General features: G+C 43.2%; 2 protein-coding genes across 3 annotated transcripts in view; both read right to left on the bottom strand.

Moving 5' to 3' along the window:
- Window positions 1-575: 575 nt before the first annotated feature.
- Window positions 576-19836, bottom strand: LOC116614587. 2 transcript variants are annotated; one of them, XM_048731343.1, is made up of 8 exons: window positions 19699-19836; window positions 14199-14443; window positions 13723-13831; window positions 12626-12861; window positions 6915-7020; window positions 6465-6790; window positions 2330-2441; window positions 576-1507 (listed from the first exon to the last, which is right to left on the bottom strand). In XM_048731343.1, exons 2-8 carry the CDS (start codon window positions 14341-14343, stop codon window positions 1504-1506), a joined length of 1038 nt encoding a protein of 345 aa, XP_048587300.1. In that variant the 5' UTR covers window positions 14344-14443; window positions 19699-19836; the 3' UTR covers window positions 576-1503. The 2 variants fall into 2 exon arrangements, with proteins under 2 accessions (XP_048587300.1, XP_048587299.1); XM_048731342.1 differs by lacking the exon at window positions 19699-19836 and adding an exon at window positions 19166-19679.
- Window positions 19813-23688, bottom strand: part of LOC116614588 (adhesion G-protein coupled receptor V1) — a 32034-nt gene continuing 28158 nt past the window's right edge. The window contains exons 14-19 of the mRNA XM_048731341.1: window positions 22971-23085; window positions 22225-22463; window positions 21924-22026; window positions 20835-21082; window positions 20108-20213; window positions 19813-19952 (exon numbers count right to left, since the gene is read on the bottom strand). Of these exons, the coding sequence (XP_048587298.1) occupies window positions 20125-20213; window positions 20835-21082; window positions 21924-22026; window positions 22225-22463; window positions 22971-23085 (794 nt within the window). The 3' untranslated portion in view covers window positions 19813-19952; window positions 20108-20124. The remainder of the gene's footprint in view (window positions 19953-20107; window positions 20214-20834; window positions 21083-21923; window positions 22027-22224; window positions 22464-22970; window positions 23086-23688) is intronic.

Raw genomic sequence — 23688 nt, 5'->3', positions numbered from 1 at the left:
GGGCGTTATTCAGATATGGGGCGTTATTAGATCATTTACTGTACACGTTGTATTCAACCCTATATGGATCATAAAATAAAGCAGAACAAATGTAATGCAATGAATTGAAAATGCAATGAAAATTATAGTACAGTACATCGAAAAATTGGGGGTGGGGGGGACGATACAAGCAAGGAGACGGGTCCCTATAGGCGTAACGGCACTAAGAGGAAAAAAAAAGAAATGTGTGAAGAGGAAAATAGCCGGGCAAGCTTCAGTTGAACACTAAAAAAGGGGTCAGTACGCAGCTCTTACAAGCTGCAATTTGATTGGGCAAATGAACAATATCCGCACCTCGACACAAAGAACGAGAAGAATAGAGACAAAAGAACTCCTTTGTAGAACACATATAATAGGAGACAAAGCAGCTGCGTACTTACTCTAAAAAAGTGGCAAAAATATAAAATGGAGAGAAAATTGGAAAAAAAAAACGAAAAATATATGCATACCCTTCCATACATTTAATCTGAGAGGAGGGGTGAGAGGGAATGTGGCCTTACTTGGGCAAAACGGTAAGCTAAAACATAAAACGGTTAACCATTTAAAAAATCGACTTTATTTGCCTTGGAATTTACAGTTTTCGATGGTGTGTTACTTCGCTTACTTGGTGTTGCACGTGATTTATTGCTTCTAAATACAAATTCAGATTATATGTTAGCCAGGGGCGTAGCCAAGGGGGCCCGGGCCCCCCCTTCTAGCAGCCAAAAATACAGTAAATGTATGAGACATTTACTAAAACACAGGAGAAAATGCCTTGAAAGGGCCTTTTGAGCCTCCTTTTGTTAAAAATCCTGGCTACGCCACTGTTATAGCTTTCTTATGTCGACGACCTATGTATGGGCCTTATTCGTCACAAGAAGCATTTAAAGTGTAAGTGATCTTTGTTTTAGTTTTTTTTTCTAGCGTATTGAGGGTAGCATTACTCTCGTTACTTTGGTTCATTTCTATACCGTTTAACTGTGTTCTTGCGAACACACTTGGTGAAAATAATTTGTCTTGATAACGATAAAAGACTGTAATAGCAGGAATGAAATTAGAAGATTTTTGAGTATTTGTTTTGCATTTGGTTGACCTTTATGACCTTGTCACCTATCCTCGGGAACACAAGGCGGTAAAGAGTTGCAAAAACGAGGCGTCGGAGGGGGAAGGGGGTGGGATGGAAGAGAAAGGAGGGAGGAGACATTCTTGTTCTCGCGCATCGTTGCGCTGACCTCCACGCCCTCGGTTCCCGAGAATGCTTATGTGCTATAAGAACTTTCACTTCTCGACTTGACACCACTCGAGTCGCAGAGAGTGTAAATCAGCCTACGACTCCGCTGCGATACTCGACTGTGAAAGTCGTAGCGTGTAATTCTGGGGTAAGACAGGTCGTAGGCAGGTTGCATACGACTAAATCGTGCTGTCTAAATCAGCCTGTGTGTTGTGTATTTCTCCTCGTCTACATCGGCCATGGTAAGTTACGCCTTACCTGTAAAAATGAAAACATGTAATTTTATCGTTGCATTGCGCATCCAGTTCTGCGCACGAGCGCCCGCTTTTTTGGTTCCAAAATTGCGTCATTTAGGACGCAGTCATTTATGATTTTTTGGTTTGATTATTTTGGTTTAATTGCCACTTTGAAAGGTCGTGTGATCTCAAGTCCCCTATTGAAGAGAACAACTCCCTTTTTTTTTGCGCAAAAACTATAGATTCACTATGTACTTGCAATAAGCTAATCATCGCGGAAAACCTGCTCTGTTTGATGATCGGATGCCGTCTTGTATTTTGAGCCGCGCGATTACTTGTCGACGGATCATCGAACGGAGCGGGTTTTCCGCAATGACCAAGTACCTCCTGCAAGCAGGCTATTAACCTACGTTGCAAGAGTTCCCGTGTGTTTTGAGAGCAAGTAAACCCAGAAATCGACGAGAAGTTCGATGAGCGAGATTTTGACCGCGCGAAAAATGGGGCGAGCGCGGCGAACATGAGGCAAACCGAACTTCTCGCGCGGCGAACATGAGGCATATCGAACTTCTCGCCGGTTTCCTCTGTTTCAATGGGTTTCCTTTCCCTCAAAACACACGAGAACGCTTGCTATGCAGGCTAGTAGGCTTACTATATAACCCTATTGTCGCTCTCAAATAAATTTCCCAGGGCCTTTCTCCCCTCACTTCCTGTGAAAGGCCATTTACGTCGAGCCAAACAGTGAAGAGTCTCTAGGAAGGTTACTTACTTGACACACTTTATCGACTATCAGTTTTACATGCTTGACACGTTTTTTTATACTCTGAGGATTTTTAGTTTTACTTACTTGACAAGCTTTACAATGCAGCACGCAGCAAGGATAACCACTGAGATGATTATTAGAACCACAATTGACACAGCAAGAAGCGCGGCTAGCGCTCCTGCCTGTGCCTTTGTTTCTGTTGGTGAAATGAATTCATAGTGGTTACCCGTGAAATATTCACGAAAAGTAATTCTTTGTTGTACAGAACTTTTAAAGGTATATTTCAATCTTGAATGTATTGAGCTTCCTGGTGCTTTATAGGGGAATAGCATACGTCGTCGTAAACATTAATTAAACCAATGCCCCCCTTTTGAGTCCCCAATATATTTATCTCATATTAAATTTACCTCATAAAAATGTTAAAAGGCGCTGTCTATAAAATACCGCCCATATTTTAGTATTCCACCTTTTCCTATATCCGTGTTGTGAACCCTGTGTATGGTGTTTTAGTCCGGCGGATATGTGCAGATTTTACCTTGAATTTCGCACTTTTTTCTAAAGTTACCAATTTTAGCATAGTGATAGTTTTTAATACCCCTTACAAGATAGGCTATAGAGCCAAGCTCAGTTCGGCTTTAATTTCTTATTAATAATGCATATTGATTTGGCCACCATTTTGAACCGGAAGTAAGCTAATTTTTTCCAAAAAGTAAATAAACTCGCACATTTTGAGAAAGTTTACTCATAGGCGAATAAAATATACATCAAAGAATGCATATTAACCATAGAATTCTGAAAGTAACCGCAAATTTTTCATTTTCGTAACTTTTACGGTGACAGGGATTTTGAACCGGAAGTAGTCAAGAATAAATACTGGCACGCTTGTTTCACTTTGCGCCTTTTAACAAAAATAAGAATAAACTTATTTCAGGAGTAGTTTCGGGGAACCTTTACAAGATAGGCTATGGAGCCAAAAAAAATCTGATTAATTCACGGATTATCTTGCGCTATTAAAATGGCCGATAATTTTCTGGAAGTGAAAATCACGCGTCGATACTCACTAAAAGTCGTCAAATGATAGAAAAGCCAATTGTAGCCAGCCCAAGTATACCAAATATAAACTCAATAGCCCGGATCAAGAGAAAAGAAAAAAGACGAAAGAAACTGCTTAGGTGACAAGCCTGGTGGGGATTCCAAGAACCCGGTGAGCGGGCCGCTCCACCTATTGACTTCAACGTCTGTAAACGACCGCAAGTGCTACAAAATGAACAGTTTCTAACTGTAGGAACCGTTTAACTGGTGGCCTCGGGTGCGCGCTTATCACTCTCCTTGCCTTTCTTCCTTATTCTACAGAAAAGTGAAATGAGTATCTCGCCAAATAAATACTGGTAGAATTTCACGCATTTACTGTATCCTGTTGTGCGGATAGGGGGAAAAGACAGTACTTGCTGTATTCCCCAAAGCCACAGATGCTTTTCGACAGTTAGCCTTCAGGTCAGTTAAGATAAAAGACAGAATGTTTGATAACACTTGAGCGCTTTCCACTGCTTCTATACGACCGAACAAGTACAGAGATTCGGAAGTAGACAAGGCAAGAATGCTGCTCTTCGTGAAGAAAGGAACGGCATTTGATGTCATTCACTGACGAAGGCTGCTATCATACAACACACCACGAAAGCTGCCATTCAAGCAGAGCATTGTTGGGGGCAAAGCACTCCTTCCTGCCTCAGTACTTCCGTTTTTTTTAGCAGAATGGACAAAAGTTGCCAGCCGCTTTGGAAAAACGCTACTAAGGCTTTCCAAGGCGTGCCAAGAAGCCAAAGAACTATTAGATGAGGAACCAAGAGCTATTAGATGCAAGATAGGGTGGCCAGCACGCTGCACTTGCTCCAAAGCCAGCATGGAATGCCCTTTGCAGCTCCACTGAATCGTGTAACGATAAAGCTGTAAAATATCTGAACTGCATTAAATGAAGATAGCAGTTCTCATCGCAGCTTGTAATTACGTTAGACCGACGTATATAAACCACACTCTTTTTGTTTTATAAGAATCTATATTTTAAGAACACCCAGCCTGAGATTTCACTAATTTTTAACAACATGCCGAGGCTCACATAGCAGGAAAATATTTTCTTAATATTAAATATCAATTTAATGCACATGCACAATACAACTGTCATTTATCATTTGTGCAATTCTATTGAAAATGATGCTTCATTGCTTATTCGTATATGCATTAAGCTGGTTTGATTAGAGTGTACAGAAACAGGTTTGGAAACTACTTCCTGTTTAAAAAAACGGTAAAACTAATAGCAGAAACCTAATCAGTTTTGCCTTTTCCACAACTTTATCAAATGGATTTCATGAATATTTTAGTCGTAGACTTTTAAACAAGATGTGCATCTCTGTGCTTTCAAAAATGACAAATTTAATCTCCGATGCAAAATGGCGGCAATTTTAATCAACCATATTAGTCGGTGATAAAAGCCGATTTTATCTTGGCTCCATAGCTTATCTTATAAAGGTTATTTCAACCTACAACTGCAATAAAATTGGTGTCTTTTGCTAGAGGGCGCGGGGTGAAATAAACGTCCGAGGTTTTACTATCGACTACTTCCGGTTAAAGGTGACTATCTCCTTGAAAGTTCCAAGAATGAAAAATATGCGGTTATTTTCAGCAATCTTGGGTTTAAATACATTTTGTGACTTTCATTTTAGTCGTCTAGTGGCAAAACATTATCAAACTTTTTTGAAAAAGGTAGTCTACCTCAGGTTCAAAATGGCGGCCAAATCAATACTCCTTCTTAATTAGAAAATATAGCGTGAATAAGAGAGTGGATCGTGAATCTTCGCTTCGTTAGGTTTTCTTGGGCCTAGTGTGTTATTTGGTGGTCGATTCCATACTTTTTAATGAAAATCAATGTGACATAAAAGGTATGTGGGTCTGAAAACACAAAGTGACCGCCAACTATTTGTAATGAACAAACCTTTTGCTTTTATAAAAAAAACTCGAAAGAGTATGTACTTACTTCTTATATCGACCTGATTAAATAAGCGTTGATGCACCTGATTGAATTGAAGTTGTTAAAAAGTCAAAAGTCTTGCAGTTGTTAATAAAAGCTCTTTTCTTCCTTTTTCTTGTTTGCGAACCGTTTTGTTTATGCGCGAAGGATATAAAGAATCTACTTTCTTTTCGAGGTAGGAATAATGGCTTTCTCAATAATGATAAAAAGACGGTTGTGTTTTCAGTTACAATTAATACGGCAAGTATTCGAATTCTTTTTCAGATTTGATTTTCCGCTCGCTCGAAGGTTTGTTTACACATCTTCCGAAATTGTCTAGAATAAGATTTCTCCTCTACGATGGGTTTTTGGAGATAGACTTATTACTGTATACTTTTAGTGTGTTTTTTTAGAGACACGGAGGTCTGAAGGTCATTAGTCCTTTTTGCTGCGGGAAATAAATTATTTTTGTGCTTCTGTGAAATCTTGAAAATGGCGCCTTTGCGACTGCGATCCTCCCGCTTACAAAAACGCGTGAGTTGGAACTTTTCTATCCTGTGTAATCTTGAAATAAAAATCATTTTGCACACCTCCTCTCCGGCAATGTGTGAAAATGGCGTGGTTTCGGAGTTTTCTAGCCCAGCCGTTTTTTCGTAAAAGGTGGACAACAGTCCATTCCTTAGCGTATTACGTCATAGTATAGATACAGTAGGTTCGTTTAAGAAAAAGAGGCCTGGGGCCTGGGCATAGACTACCGTTCTTTTAATTTAACGCTACAAATGAAAATGAATGCAATTGAGCCAAGTCAATTATTTTATGTTCATTAATCTGATTTGCACATGTATTTGCGTTCGGTCATATCAGAAGAACGGCGTCGCCATCGCCATCGCCAGCACCATCGTCATCGCCATCGCCATCGCCATCGCCATCGCCATCGCCATCGCCATCGCCATCATCATCACCATCGCCATCATTACCATCGACATCACCATCGCCACCATCACTATCAGCATACTTATTACTTGTAACATCCTTGTTCTGTATTCATATAGGCGTTTACAATCTTACTACTATCATCCATGTGCCATTTCCCATGTCAACGTCTTCTTGGATCAATAACCGATATTGAAACTCACATATAATCCTACAGACCTTAAAAGGGAGTGTATCTATGGTAAAAGACAATGAGGAGGAATGGCTATTAGGACTCGTACGTACCAGGATAAGCCGTGTTCTCGATACTAAGTTCCACTGTTCGATTGTTTCCAAACACAACTCTGGATGGGTCAAGGCTCAGGAGTGACAACACTAGCGTCTCCATGGACTCCGACTGCCTGTCGACCGGGATCTCTACTTCAATGGCGACGTGTTTTGCCCCTCTGTTGAATACCATGGTCATGTTATGCGCTAGGCTTTGGGGGACTGGTAATCTCCAGGCGTGGTAGTCCGCAACCTCTGGCAAAGACTGGTTATCGATAGGCCAGTATAAGGATGTGAATCTGAAATCCCCATCATCTGCTGTAGACGTCTTATTTGGAGCAATTCTATGAAATAATAACTGTTGTTAGATATAAGCTGGTATGGTGTCATTGTTGCATTGAGACGCGCCCCAAATAGTCTCTCTCTTATCTTATGCTCTCTTGGTGGTGTGGTCAATGTGGTACTTACAAGATAGATAAAGGGATATCGTAGTGTCCTTTAGCGACAACAGACACCACGGTCTTTTCGCCTTCTGTCAGAGATCGACTGACTGGACCATCAATCTCCATTGTCACTAACGGAGAACAAAAACATTAGAACGGACTTCACTTTTAACATGATTAACTATAATTTTTCAATATCAGTCTCGTAAGACACAACTCTCTAATTTTTTTTACATACTTTGTCACAACAATCAAAATATAAAAACGAAAATTTTAGCCAGACAAAAAAAAAGCTACACGCCATCGATGAAGTGAAGGAGATCCAATAAATATCGTTTCTCGTGCTGCTGGTCGTTTGTTGGAAATAATGTTATAAAATAATTGTGATGATATAGGCGCTCTGATTAGTGAGATTGGTCACTTTCATTACATAAAGGTCATGTGATACAATCGATCATACAATCGAGTAAGGAGAATTTGTGCATCATCATTCAACAACTCTGTGAATTCTTTTACCTTTTTAACAATAAAAATATTATTCTTCGGGAGAAAAATTTGCAAAATATATCCAGATAGATAAACACCTAAGCGATGAATAAAGTAAATATTGCTTGGAATTTAAAGCCAGTTTTTCAAACTGTTTTCTTGAATGACGCCATTAACGTGCGCTGTTGTGAAGCTTTTTTTTGTCTTGTGCGTAGGATTGGGATTAGAAATAATTCTCGAGCAGATGTGAAGCACTCGACCTGCGGTCTCGTGCTCTCCGCTGATCTGCTCTCGAATTCTCTCAAACAAAATACAATACAATAAACTTTATTTAACGAGGGTTTCATATTAACCATTTACAGTTGTATAATATATAGCCCTCCCTATATCTAAGTACCTATGATAATAATAAAAAAAACTATGTTATACATTTACGGAAATACAAAGGGGAAATTTGGAAATTAAACTATACAAGACACTATTACTACATCTTGATAAAGCAACTACAAACTAACTACAAAACTAACTACAAAAACAGGTAGACGTCAACATAGAAACAAGTACAAACAGACAAACATTAATTAACATGCAATAACAATCAACATGTGAATGGATAACCGGTTTTAGGAAAAGTAGCAGCGGCAGTCTATATAAAAACGGCATGTATGGCAAAATAGTTGTTCTAAGTGAGATACCGAGTTTAGGTGAGAGTGGAAAATATCACGAACTTTTTTCTTAGCAAGACTTGTAACATTTGGTAGTTGATTGGGATTGAAAATACGGGAGAAAGCAAGTTGTTAAGGGCTGGGGGTAGAAGGTTAAAAAGAGAAACTGCAGAAAAGGAAAAGGTGCGTTTGCCAGCGTCAGTCATGGGCTGCGGGAGCACGAGATTGTTCGAAGTCGATGACCTTGTTCTCCGTTCATGCGAAACAAAAGAAAACTTCGAACGGAAACAAATAGGGGAATCTGGATAAATAAGAATTTAAAAGAGTCAATAATTGCCTTAGCTTTATCAAGTCACAAATGGGGAGCCAGTTTAGTCGAGAAAAGAGCGAAACAGACGGGACGGGAAAATCTGCAGACAAAATAATGCGCGCAGCGCGCTTCTGAGAGCGTAGAAGTAAAAGCCGGAGGGTTTGTGAGCAGTTGCCCCAAACGCTAGCACAGTAGAGGAACTGACTATGAATACAGGCATTGTAGTAATGTATTGCACCAGCTGGCGTCAGGAAGGGAGCAATACGGCGTAGTAGGGATATGCGGCTATTAATCTTTTTGCATAAGTGCTCGACATAAGGTTCCCAGGTGAGGTGGTTATCAAACACCACTCCAAGAACCCACGCACTGTTTACTTGCTAAATTGGACAACTGTTTTAGGTTACTGAAAGATAAAATTCATCCAGATTTGATATTTTTTGGTGGGAACCAATTAACATTGATTTACTTGTCTTGGTGTTGAGTACCATACGATTTATGTACATTAATTGCAAAAACACCTCGGTTTTTAAAACTCAATGAAGGCACGCAAAGAATATTTTATATCTTAAATAAAAGAAAAAGGATTTGTGGAAGTTAATAAGCTTCTAATGACAACGGAAAGAAAAAACATATTATGCTAAATATAACATTTTCTTGTAGGCTACTTGATATTTTGTGTGTCAAACTCAGGCGCTCAGTACGGCTTTTGGGGGCAAATAACAACAACAACAATAAAAATACTTATCTAGCCCTTACGAATCAAAAAGATTCTTATTTATCTCAGAAAGGGCTTCTTTTTATTGAAATATTTTATTATTCGTCGCTCTCGGGCTGACGGCCGTAACCATTTCTGTGTCTATTGCTGGCTCTCGGGCTGACGGCCGTAACCATTTCTGTGTCTATTGTTGGCTTGAGGGCTGACGGCCATAACCATTTCTGTGTCTATTGTTGGCTCTCAAGCTGGCGGCCGTAACCATTTCTGTGTCTATTGTTGGCTTGAGGGCTGACGGCCGTAACCATTTCTGTGTCTATTGTTGGCTTGAGGGCTGACGGCCGTAACCATTTCTGTGTCTATTGTTGGCTCTCGGGCTGACGGCCGTAACCATTTCTGTGTCTATTGTTGGCTTGAGGGCTGACGGCCGTAACCATTTCTGTGTTTATTGTTGGCTTGAGGGCTGACGGCCGTAACCATTTCTGTGTCTATTGTTGGCTCTCGGGCTGACGGCCGTAACCATTTCTTTGTCTATTGTTGGCTCTCAAGCTGGCGGCCGTAACCATTTCTGTGTCTATTGTTGGCTTGAGGGCTGACGGCCGTAACCATTTCTGTGTCTATTGTTGGCTCTCGGGCTGACGGCCGTAACCATTTCTGTGTCTATTGTTGGCTTGAGGGCTGACGGCCGTAACCATTTCTGTGTCTATTGTTGGCTTGAGGGCTGACGGCCGTAACCATTTCTTTGTCTATTGTTGGCTTGAGGGCTGACGGCCGTAACCATTTCTGTGTCTATTGTTGGCTTGAGGGCTGACGGCCGTAACCATTTCTGTGTCTATTGTTGGCTCTCGGGCTGACGGCCGTAACCATTTCTGTGTCTATTATTGGCTTGAGGGCTGACGGCCGTAACCATTTCTGTGTCTATTGTTGGCTCTCGGGCTGACGGCCGTAACCATTTCTTTGTCTATTGTTGGCTCTCAAGCTGGCGGCCGTAACCATTTCTGTGTCTATTGTTGGCTCTCAGGCTGACGGCCGTAACCATTTCTGTGTCTATTGTTGGCTTGAGGGCTGACGGCCGTAACCATTTCTGTGTCTATTGTTGGCTCTCGGGCTGACGGCCGTAACCATTTCTGTGTTTATTGTTGGCTCTCGGGCTGACGGCCGTAACCATTTCTTTGTCTATTGTTGGCTCTCGGGCTGACGGCCGTAACCATTTCTGTGTCTATTGTTGGCTTGAGGGCTGACGGCCGTAACCATTTCTGTGTCTATTGTTGGCTTGAAGGCTGACGGCCGTAACCATTTCTGTGTCTATTGTTGGCTCTCGGGCTGACGGCCGTAACCATTTCTGTGTCTATTGTTGGCTTGAGGGCTGACGGCCGTAACCATTTCTGTGTCTATTGTTGGCTTGCGGGCTGACGGCCGTAACCATTTCTGTGTCTATTGTTGGCTTGAGGGCTGACGGCCGTAACCATTTCTGTGTCTATTATTGGCTTGAGGGCTGACGGCCGTAACCATTTCTGTGTCTATTGTTGGCTCTCGGGCTGACGGCCGTAACCATTTCTTTGTCTATTGTTGGCTCTCAAGCTGGCGGACGTAACCATTTCTGTGTCTATTGTTGGCTCTCGGGCTGACGGCCGTAACCATTTCTGTGTCTATTGTTGGCTTGAGAGCTGACGGCCGTAACCATTTCTGTGTCTATTGTTGGCTCTCGGGCTGACGGCCGTAACCATTTCTGTGTCTATTGTTGGCTCTCGGGCTGACGGCCGTAACCATTCCTGTGTCTATTGTTGGCTCTCGGGCTGACGGCCGTAACCATTTCTGTGTCTATTGTTGGCTTGAGGGCTGACGGCCGTAACCATTTCTGTGTCTATTGTTGGCTTGAGGGCTGACGGCCGTAACCATTTCCCTGTCTATTGTTGGCTTGAAGGCTGACGGCCGTAACCATTTCTGTGTCTATTGTTGGCTCTCGGGCTGACGGCCGTAACCATTTCTGTGTCTATTGTTGGCTTGAGGGCTAACGGCCGTAACCATTTCTGTGTCTATTGTTGGCTTGAGGGCTGACGGCCGTAACCATTTCTGTGTCTATTGTTGGCTTGAAGGCTGACGGCCGTAACCATTTCTGTGTCTATTGTTGGCTCTCGGGCTGACGGCCGTAACCATTTCTGTGTCTATTGTTGGCTCTCGGGCTGACGGCCGTAACCATTTCTGTGTCTATTGTTGGCTCTCGGGCTGACGGCCGTAACCATTTCTGTGTCTATTGTTGGCTCTCGGGCTGACGGCCGTAACCATTTCTGTGTCTATTGCTGGCTCTCGGGCTGACGGCCGTAACCATTTCTGTGTCTATTGTTGGCTTGAGGGTTGAGTTTGCCACTCGCATTAGTCACGTAATTTCTTAGTACAAGTCGCCGATTGACGAAAGAGAATCATTCCAATTACAGGGCCGTAGCAGAGGGTGGGACGCTGGGGGCATGTGCCCCTCCCCCAATATTTAAAAAAATTATAAGGAAATGAACAGTAGGGGCTTGGACGTGCCCCCAAATATTTTCTTAATGTTTCTGTATTGTGCCTCCCCCCCCCCCCCCCCCAATATTTCAAGACCTGCTACGGCACTGAGTAATACTAGCCAATCACAAAAAGAATTAACATTTTCAATTATGAGCATAAAAGATGGCAGTTTGTCAGAAAAATATAATGCAATTTTCATGTGGTGTTATATTTTATCGGGTTCAACTACATATTTAAAATTGATATTTTCACATCAGATTCAAACATCTAATTTTCAGTTGAGGCTGGGTAGTTCTTATTTTTGGAGCATTTTAAGGCTGAATGTTCTTAACGATGTTCTTCCGGCGCGTTTCCTCCAGGATTGGCCAAAGGGGGGGGGGGGGGAGGTGCGCAGTGATAGGTATCATAAGGAAAAAGCATAGCATTCGGGAAAGTGTTTCAAATCAATTCTCTACAAAAACAAAAGTAAAAATTGTCATTGGGAAATGAAACACAGACAGCGCGCGCTCGTTCGAATTGAAAAATAAATTTTAAAAACAGCGTGCGCGCGCGAACAAACAACAAATTTTCAAAATTCATAACTTCAAAAACTTATCTAATCCTTCCTTGTTTTTCGATTTTTTTAAATAACAAAAGGCTAATAAATAGACTGTGTTTACTTCAATGGTGTGTTTTTGGCCAATCTTGAGCTCTATTATAACTTTCTGGCTTCTCTATGGAGCTCTGCACTGAGTGATGTCAAATGACGAATGACAGCTTGCCTAAGGCAAGTCCCTTTTATAGAGCGCGTTGTTTAAATGAACTATTAGAAGAGAATTAAACAAATGATCAATAGAAATAATAATGTAAATATACACGCACGTGCGAAAATAACGCTTCTTGTGAAAGTCTATTATGAATAAACATAAAATGTCCACATTTTGCAGAAATTGTTTGGGCAAAAGTATCATACACATTGAAATGTTCATATAGTTAATATTGACTCGGAAATCGATTCCTGATGCATTTCTTACCCACCTTTAGTGGCCGAGAAAATGATTCGCTGAGACGTCTTTACCTACCTTTATCGTCGTTCAGGATTGTGATTACAGTTGAATTCCGATTTTCGTCGACAGTCACATCCAAATAATCACTCGAAAGCGATATGCCGAAACTCTCGTCAAGCTCAGTCACGTGATCCTCTTCGATTGTCACCGTGAAACAGGAGATAATTGACCGATCCGGTATAAGTACTGTGAAGTTGGTCAGCGGTATGAAGTCTCTACCAACTGTTGTGTCGATGTGAGTCGTGCTCACACTGAAACAAAAAGAGAGAGAAATAGGAATGACATATAAGGTGTTTGAATAGGTGTGTACCTTGGGTTTACTTAGCCTAAAAGGGTGCTTTACCATCAGCCCATCTACAATTCATCTTTCCTCAACACTCCCTCCCTTGGGCTGTAAAGCGTACTTGTAATATAGAGGGGAGTATTTGAAAGCCCACATTTAACACACCCCTCCCTCCCCCCCTGGGGCTGTCAAGCGTACTTGTAATAGAGTGGAATCTCTGGTAACCAACATTTACCCCACCTCTCCCTCCCTGGGGCTGTCAAGCGTACTTGTAATAGAGTTCAATCTCTGGTAGCCACATTTACCACACCCCTCCCCCCTGGGGTTGTCATACGTACTTGTAATAGAGTGGAATCTCTGGTAGCCCACATTTACCCCACCTCTCCCTCCCTGGGGCTGTCAAGCGTACTTGTAATAGTGTGGAATCTCTGGTAGCCCACATTTACCCCACCTCCCCCTCCCTGGGGCTGTCAAGCGTACTTGTAATAGAGTGCAATCTCTGGTAGCCACATTTACCACACCCCTCCCTCCGTTGGGTTGTCATACGTACCTGTAATAGAGTGTAATCTCTGGTAGCCCACATTTACCACACCCCTCCCCTGGGGTTGTCATACGTACTGGTAATAGAGTGGAATCTCTGGTAGCCCACATTTACCCCACCCCTCCCTCCCTGGGGTTGACATACGTACTTGTAATAGAGTGGAATCTCTGGTAGCCCACATTTACCACACCCCTCCCCCCTGGGGTTGTCATACGTACTGGTAATAGAGTGGAATCTCTGGTAGCCCACATTTACCCCACCCCTCCCCCCTGGGGTTGTCATACGTACTTGTAATAGAGTGGAATCTCTGGTAGCCCTCTTTCCACCACCACACACACGTTCACAAATCCCTTGGCCTCGACGACGGTCTGAAGCGACGTCATGAACCCTATCAGCACTGAAAAAATGATTATCAAACAATTCAAAGTTCATGTAACATATCAATGATAGATAAAATAAATAAAAAGTAATGTTTTCGATTACTTTCTTTCCCTATCAAAACAGCACCACGCTATTGAGCAAACATACAGCAGACCAAGCAGCTTTGGATGATGTCACGTTGCATTGAAAGGTGTTTCTTACCGCTTGCTCTCTCACAACACAGAGAGCCCGCCTAAACTGCTTCCAAACAAAAAAACTACACTTCAAAAACCAAACCAACAGCAACACCTCAAAACTTGTAACAATTTCAATTTTATTAAAACCTCACCCTGTGCTTACAATGTATGATGACATAAGAAAATCAAATAGTAAAAAGGTTTTACCTGCATCGTCGTTTTGTACATGAATCTCGCTCATGCTCTTGTTCTCCACCACAGTTACAAAGGGCTGGTTAGTTGTCATGACGATGTCAAATCGTTCAGGGTGCTCCACTAACACCTCCTTAGTAACGTTGATCTCAATTTCCATTGAAGTGTTCCCAGAGATCGACGGCCCAAAGCTGTACGTCTTTTCCACGAAGGCTGGGAAATCACGGTTACCAAAGGCTGTGTTGTTTATTGTAGATAAACTGACAAGAGTAGACCACAATAATTTTATTTATTAGTCGCCGAATTTAAGCTAGGATTCGAAAAATGCTTTCAAAGATACTAAGCTGATGATACGCTACAAATTACAACAACAAATACATAGGACAGGACAGGACAGGACAGGAACGGACAGGACTGGACAGGATAGGATAGGATAGGATAGGATAAGAAAGGATAGGATAGGATAGGACAGGACAGGACAGGACAGGACAGGACAGGATAGGATAGGATAGGATAAGAAAGGATAGGATAGGATAGGACAGGACAGGAACGGACAGGACAGGACATGATAGGATAGGATAGGATAGGATAAGAAAGGATAGGATAGGATAGGATAGGACAGGACAGGACAGGACAGGACAGGACAGGACAGGACAGGACAGGACAGGACAGGACAGGACAGGATAGGACAGGACAGGACAGGATAGGATAGGATAGGACAAGACAGGACAGGACAGGACAGGATAGGATAGGATAGGATAGGATAGGACAGGACAGGATAGGATAAGACAGGACAGGACAGGATGGGACAGGACAGGACAGGATAGGACAGGACAAGATAGGATAGGACAGGACAGGATAGGACAAGACAGGACAGGATAGGATAGGATAGGATAGGATAGGATAGGATAGGATAGGATAGGATAGGATAGGATAGGATAGGATAGGATAGGATAGGACAGGACAGGATAGGATAGAATAGGACAGGATAGGACAAGATAGGACAGGACAGGACAGGACAGGACAGGACAGGACAGGACAGGACAGGACAGGACAGGATAGGATAGGATAGGATAAGAAAGGATAGGATAGGATAGGACAGGACAGGACAGGACAAAACAGGATAGGATAGGATAGGATAAGAAAGGATAGGATAGGATAGGACAGGACAGGACAGGATAGGACAGGACAGGACAGGATAGTATAGGACAAGACAGGACAGGATAGGATAGGATAGGATAGGATAGGACAGGACAGGACAGGATAGGACAGGACAGGACAGGATAGGACAGGACAGGACAGGACAAGACAGGACAGGACAGGATAGGATAGGATAGGACAGGATAGGATAGGATAGAACAGGACAGGACAGGACAGGATGGGACAGGACAGGACATGATAGGATAGGATAGGATAGGATAAGAAAGGATAGGATAGGATAGGATAGGACAGGACAGGACAGGACAGGACAGGACAGGACAGGACAGGACAGGACAGGACAGGACAGGACAGGACAGGACAGGACAGGACAGGACAGGACAGGATAGGACAGGACAGGACAGGATAGGATAGGACAAGACAGGACAGGACAGGACAGGATAGAATAGGATAGGATAGGATAGGACAGGACAGGATAGGATAGGACAGGACAGGACAGGATGGGACAGGACAGGACAGGATAGGACAGGACAGGATAGGATAGGACAGGACAGGATAGGACAAGACAGGACAGGATAGGATAGGATAGGATAGGATAGGATAGGATAGGATAGGATAGGATAGGATAGGATAGGATAGGATAGGATAGGATAGGATAGGATAGGATAGGATAGGATAGGATAGGATAGGATAGGATAGGATAGGATAGGATAGGACAGGACAGGATAGGATAGGATAGGACAGGATAGGACAAGATAGGACAGGACAGGACAGGATAGAACAGGACAGGACAGGACAGGACAGGACAGGACAGGACAGGACAGGATAGGATAGGATAGGATAAGAAAGGATAGGATAGGATAGGACAGGACAGGACAGGACAGGACAAAACAGGATAGGATAGGATAGGATAAGAAAGGATAGGATAGGATAGGACAGGACAGGACAGGATAGGACAGGACAGGACAGGATAGGATAGGACAAGACAGGACAGGATAGGATAGGATAGGATAGGATAGGATAGGATAGGACAGGACAGGACAGGACAGGATAGGACAGGACAGGACAGGATAGGACAGGATAGGACAGGACAGGACAAGACAGGACAGGACAGGATAGGATAGGATAGGACAGGATAGGATAGGATAGAACAGGACAGGACAGGACAGGATGGGACAGGACAGGACAGGACAGGACAGGACAGGACAGGATAGGATAGGATAGGATAGGATAGGATAGGATAGGATAGGATAGGATAGGATAGGACAGGACAGGACAGGATAGGACAGGACAGGATGGGACAGGACAGGACAGGACAGGATAGGACAGGACAGGACAGGACAGGACAGAATAGGATAGGATAGGATAAGAAAGGATAGGATAGGATAGGACAGGACAGGACAGGACAGGACAGGACAGGATAGGACAGGACAGGATAGGATAGGATAGGATAGGATAGGATAAGAAAGGATAGGATAGGATAGGACAGGACAGGACAGGACAGGACAAAACAGGATAGGATAGGATAGGATAAGAAAGGATAGGATAGGATAGGACAGGACAGGACAGGACAGGACAGGATAGGACAGGACAGGACAGGATAGGACAGGATAGGACAGGACAGGACAAGACAGGACAGGACAGGATAGGATAGGATAGGACAGGATAGGATAGGATAGAACAGGACAGGACAGGACAGGATGGGACAGGACAGGACAGGACAGGACAGGACAGGACAGGACAGGATAGGATAGGATAGGATAGGATAGGATAGGATAGGATAGGACAGGACAGGACAGGATAGGACAGGACAGGATGGGACAGGACAGGACAGGACAGGATAGGACAGGACAGGACAGGACAGGACAGAATAGGATAGGATAGGATAAGAAAGGATAGGATAGGACAGGACAGGACAGGACAGGACAGGACAGGACAGGACAGGACAGGATAGGACAGGACAGGATAGGAAAGGAGAGGACAGGATAGGACAGGACAGGACAGGACAGGACAGGACAGGACAGGACAGGACAGGACAGGACAGGACAGGATAGGATAGGATAGGATAGGATAGGATAGAATAGGATAAGAAAGGACAGGACAGGATAGGATAGGATAGGATAGGATAGGATAGGACAGGATAGGATAGGATAGGATGGGATAGGATAGGATAGGATAGGATAGGATAGGATAGGATAGGACAGGACAGGATAGGACAGAACAAGACAGGACAGGACAGGATAGGATAGGACAGGACAGGATAGGACAAGACAGGACAGGATAGGATAGGATAGGATAGGATAGGATAGGATAGGATAGGACAGGACAGGACAGGATAGGATAGGATAGGATAGGATGGGATAGGATGGGATAGGATGGGATAGGATAGGATAGGATAGGACAAGACAGGATAGGACAGGACAGGACAAGACAGGACAAGACAGGACAGGACAGGACAGGACAGGACAGGACAGGACAGGACAGGACAGGACAGGATAGGACAGGACAGGACAGGACAGGACAGGACAGGACAGGATAGGACAGGACAGGATAGGACAGGACAGGACAGGATAGGATAGGATAGGATAGGACAGGACAGGATAGGATGGGACAGGACAGGACAGGATAGGATAGGACAGGACAAGACAGGACAGGATAGGACAGGACAGGACAGGATAGGATAGGACAGGATAGGACAAGACAGGACAGAATAGGATAGGACAGGACAGGACAGGACAGGATAGGATAGGATAGGACAGGACAGGACAGGACAGGACAGGACAGGACAGGACAGGACAGGACAGGACAGGACAGGACGGGACAGGATAGGATAGGATAGGATAGGACGGGACGGGACAGGACAGGACAGGATAGGACAGGACAGGATAGGAGAGGATAGGATAGGACAGGACAGGATAGGACAGGACAGGACAGGACAGGACAGGACAGGATAGGACAGGATAGGACAGGACATGATAGGACAGGACAGGACAGGATAGGACAGGACAGGACAGGACAGGACAGGACAGGATAGGATAGGATAGGATAGGATAGGATAGGATAGGATAGGATAGGATAGGATAGGATAGGATAGGATATAGGACAGGACAGGACAGGACAGGATAGGATAGGACAGGACAGGACAGGACAGGACAGGACAGGACAGGACAGGACAGGATAGGACAGGACAGGATAGGATAGGATAGGATAGGACAGGACAGGATAGGACAGGACAGGACAGGACAGGACAGGATAGGACAGGACAGGACAGGATAGGATAGGACAGAATAGGATAGGATAGGATAGGATAGGACAGGATAGGACAGGACAGGACAGGATAGGACAGGACAGGACAGGACAGGACAGGACAGGATAGGACAGGACAGGACAGAATAGGATAGGACAGGACAGAATAGGACAGGACAGGACAGGACAGGACAGGATAGGACAGGACAGGACAGTATAGGATAGGACAGAATAGGATAGGATAGGATAGGATAGGACAGGATAGGACAGGATAGGATAGGATAGGACAGGACAGGACAGGATAGGACAGGACAGGACAGGGCAGGATAGGATAGGATAGGATAGGATAGGATAGGATAGGATAGGATAGGATAGGATAGGACAGGACAGGATAGGACAGGACAGGACAGGATAGGATAGGATAGGATAGGATAGGATAGGATAGGATAGGATAGGATAGGATAGGATAGGATAGGATAGGATAGGATAGGATAGGATAGGATAGGATAGGATAGGATAGGATAGGATAGGATAGGATAGGATAGGATAGGACAGGACAGGACAGGATGACAACTTACTTGAAAAAAACAGGAATCAATGTTTTGCCAAGAAGTCGCACGCTTAGTACGACCACGCCCTGGTTTTCCTTTAAGGTGACTGATCTTTCAACAAACTCAAGAGTGGCTAGGACCCATTAATAAATATTAGCTTATTTCTACAATCTATTTGGTATAATGAACACCATTTTTCATCATTAACACGCCCGCTGCTAATATGATACCCATTTCAATACCCATACAAAGCAAGGAGCGTATCTCTTAAAGATTGTCAGTACCAATTGCTTCACCCTAACATAGCAAAGAGCTTATCTTATTATGGTCGTCAATACCCATTTCACTACCCACACACTGCAAAGAGCTTATCTTACCATGGCCATCATTACCCATTCCACTACCCACGAGCAAAGAGCTTATCTTATCATGGCCATCATTACCCATTCCACTACCCACGAGCAAAGAGCTTATCTTACCATGGCCGTCATTACCCATTTATCACCCATTGCTTGCTTATCTTAGCAAAATAGCCGCACACAGCAGAGAGCTTATCTTACCATTGTCGTCGTTGTAGATGGTAAAGAATGTTTCATTCCTGATAATAGAATCAGTCTTGTTGGGAGTTAGAGTTTCTATAAAGACACTGAAGGTGTCATTGTATTCCAAATAATCGTCTGTAGTTATTGGAATTGTAAACGTCTTCTCTGTTTCTGAAGGAGAGATGGTGATATTCTGGAAAACTGGTTTGAAGTCTTGAGCAGAGGGGATGGACTGGTTTGTTGAGTTTGCAATCATATCCACCGAGGTCAACCTTAGAATATGGAACATATAAAAGTCATTACAGCATAAAATGCAACAACGTGAACACCGACAGAAGTGTGTGTTTTATATTTGTCTTCCAACAAATCAGAAGCGGAGGAAAGAAGGAGGAAGGAAGGACAAAGGAAAAAGTGCAACTTCGCTAACCTTACAATGATATCAACCTATGCATTATCCGTCTTCATTACGGTCATTGTAATGCTTCCTTCATCCTCCGTTAGATTGTACGCCGCATCCTTTATCCATAGATTTACTGAAAAAAAGGGAAACGGTATTCATAACGAAGCCTAACGACTAAAGTCTGACTCATCACCTTAACTGAAGGCACCGTAGACCTATAATCTCGTTTACCAATAATAAATTTAACTGAATGAATTAGGGTGAATTTAGGTGAAATATCAGATAGATTGTCTTTAACTCCACCCACTTCTTTTTACGCCCCTTATCTCTCCCTCTCTTCCCCTTGTTACGGCCCTGACCTTTCTTCTTACCCGCCTTGATTCATCCCAAGCCTTCACCCTTACCTTCCATTCTAACAGCCGTGGCCTCCTATTCTTTGCCTCCCCGTTACGGCCCTAGCGTTCCAAATTCCTTTCATTGTTACTGCCCATGCCTCCAAACTTCTCTTACCCTTAATATCACCCGGCCCCCTGATACCCTAACAACAGGAGCTATTAAGAAGAATCAACTCAAGTTTGACAAGACTGAAATGTACCGTTTGGCTGGTTCTTCTATCCCCTGCCCCCTTGTAACGGCCCTCACCTCCCATTTTCCCCCTCCCCGTTACGGCCCTAGCTTTCCAACCTCCTTCCATTATTACGGACCAAACTCTTCCCCTATTTCTATCACCCGGCCCTCTGATACCCTCCTTTACCTTTGTCCTCGTTGTCAATGATGGTCACAGTGGTTTGACTGATCGCAAAATCAATTATTTCCGTGTCAGTGGTCGTTGTATCTACATGGAAGCTTTCCGGCCACTCCGCGTTATTATCTTGTGTAGTAGGCATGGTGTAGTTTATACCAAGAACCCGCGGTCCGCACGTCAGGGGAGTATTGTCCGCAAGGGTATAATCAGCTTTTCGTGAGTTTGTGTGGCTTACTACAACTGGACTTGCCGTGATTCTGTGTACAAATGAGAACCTCTTGAGGGTTGTCAAATACACTGAAAAATTTATGAATTGTCTGAAACAATAAAGTGTACTGGAGCGTATTAGAGAACAACAAGGTAAAACAATGGAAGGGAACAATACCATGCATACATTATTGTCAGAGTTTTTGTGATTTAACAACAACGATTTTAATTCTGGACTTCAAGGAATGCAATATATACAGTTTGATATACGAGAAGTATGAGGAACGCGAAGATGACTGCGAGAAATACAATGAAATACGAAAAGGTGTACGAGAATTGCGATGGAATGCAAAAGTGTTGCGAAAAAAGTCAGTGTTCTTACATCCGGGAGCTTTTGAACATACTATAGGACCAGTCTCTCGAACGGGTGCACAGGCGTCCCGATCGGGTCCGAACAGTTTTAAACTAGTATATTTTACGTCCACCAACACCTTGCAAAGGAGCTTTATGTGAAGCTGTTGTTTTGCCTTTATTTGAACATTCTTAAACCACCTTATCCATAAACTATCTTATGTTTTAGCAATAGAATGGGGTCCTTTTAGTTGTTTGCTTGGGTTGAATTTCAAAATGATTGAAAGGGAGTTAAGAAGTATACGTTGTGATAGAAGTTAAGTATCACTGCCTAAGGTATATTTTGTGGCATTTTGTGGCCTCGTTGTGCACAAAACAAGAAGCCCTGTCGATTTTTTTTTATTATTATTAAAAGGTGTCAATTGAGAGTAATACGATGAGCGATGAGCTCTTAATAATGTTTATGTGCATTTTTACTTCTTGAAGCCTTGTACCGGTCAAACTCTTCGAGCTGGAATTAGAATAGCAAAATACACTTACTTGAAGTTCAAGTCAATATCGTTGTTTCCACTGCAGCCAAAGTTAAAGGTAACATTTTCGCCTTCGATAACTGTGTGCGTAGACTTATGGAAAGTTATATTGCCTGAAAAGAATATATTATGCTAGGTTTAATGTACTCAGACACGATGATTCTGCTGAGATACAACCAGAAGACTGTCCAGTTATATAATGGTTTGACCTGGAACAATTCATAGTGCCTTTCTCAAAAAAGAAGTGAAAGTGACAGCATCAACAAAAAGAGACCGACAAACAAACAAAAAGGACGGCAGATTTTGTTTACCTTTGTCGTCATTCTCTATTGTTACCGTAGCCTCGTTTGTTGTTCCGATTTTGCTGAGCCAAGAAAATGGCTTGAGTTGAACTTTGAAAGTTTCGTCGTTTTCTACGATATTATCTTCTGACAAAGTTATTGTGACGCTCTTGGATGTATCGCTTGGAGCAAAATTCACTTGCAAGTCGGTGACTGAAGTGTAGTCCAGTGCGGATGATGAGTTCGCTGTAACGTCATACGTGCTTAAACTGAAATAACAAACATATCCCTTTAAGAGTCTCAGCCCTGGTAGAGTGCCTTTTTTGCTCGCCCAGACGCCTTCCTAACAATAGAAAAGGCATTTTGGACTTAAAGTTTTAGTATACTTGATCCTCGTAGCTATAGTCTTTGCAAAAGAATTCTTACATCCAATGATCTGCATTGGAAAAACGAAATTTCGCTTACAGTACTGGTATTTCATGTTTATTGCTTAAATGATAGTATTTTAAGTTTCAGATTGATAACACTGATAAAGTTAGTTGGTGGTTAAAGAGTCCTTATCAGCCACACATTTGTCACTGTTTTCATTCTACCTTGGAAGGCAAATTATGTTAAGCATAAATAACCATCTGAAAGTATTCTTAGACTCTATCTGCCAATTTTTTGTTTCAAAAATGGCATGAAAGCTCCTCCAAATAAGCAGACGGAAAAAGACCCTCTCTTAAACGATGTATTTTCTGCTAGCGACGGACGCCTGATGCCTTTAAATTACTTACAGAATAGTCATAGTATGTGATGCAAGCGTTGCTTTGCCCGCCTTGGTAATCGTCACAACGGCCTGTTTAGTGTCTTCCTTGGCTGAGAAAGTTGATGCCGAAAACTCAAATATCTCTGCAATATCAATAACATCAATGTATAGGATTAATATATAATCTCAAGATCAATGTATAGGAGTCATTTGATCATATTTCATACAACAACGCAGTTGTTTCAGAGAGCTCGCGATTAGAGTACTCAGCCACGTGCAAAATTGCGGATACTAGGGAGCTTACGCAAGAAGACGACGAAAGCAAGGTGAAAAAAAAAATTCGGCAACAATGCATCTAGAAGTTGGCTTTATCTGATACATTTTAAGTGTTTTCTTGCAAAGCAAGACGTGGAAAATGAAAATTTAATGTACTAGAACGAGGATGCGAACAGTGTGCTGGAAAGAAGACTTCCGTTCTGGCTACGCTTTTAGGCAGTGTTCGCGGTAGAAGGCCAATTAAGAGTTGAGCGCTAAGTCACGTTCTCCTTGCCGTCGCCGTTGTATTTGCGTAATGCCCTTAAGGAGGGTCCAGCGGAGCCAGTGTGCCGCAGGCCGCGTGCTGAGCTCCATAGTCATAGAAATGAGACTTTCGTGGTACGTCGCGCGGGCTCCCTGTGCATCACAATCCGGATATCCAGCCGCGCAACTCCCACGCCCCACTTGGTTCATCATATGACAACAAATTC

This window comes from Nematostella vectensis, chromosome 8, assembly GCF_932526225.1.
Source record: "Nematostella vectensis chromosome 8, jaNemVect1.1, whole genome shotgun sequence".
NCBI classification, from domain to species: domain Eukaryota; kingdom Metazoa; phylum Cnidaria; class Anthozoa; order Actiniaria; family Edwardsiidae; genus Nematostella; species Nematostella vectensis.
Note: the sequence above shows the minus strand (reverse complement) of the source record. Positions and strands in the feature narration are given on the sequence as shown.

Coding starts and splice junctions, on each gene's coding strand:
- LOC116614587 (XM_048731343.1), bottom strand. CDS start 14,343: ATGGAAATTGAGATCAACGTTACTAAGGAGGTGTTAGTGGAGCACCCT. Junction 12,862..13,722: donor GAGATTCCACTCTATTACAA/GTACGTATGACA, acceptor TTTTTGTTTCAG/TGTGAGCACGACTCACATCG. Junction 6,791..6,914: donor GATATCCCTTTATCTATCTT/GTAAGTACCACA, acceptor ATTATTTCATAG/AATTGCTCCAAATAAGACGT.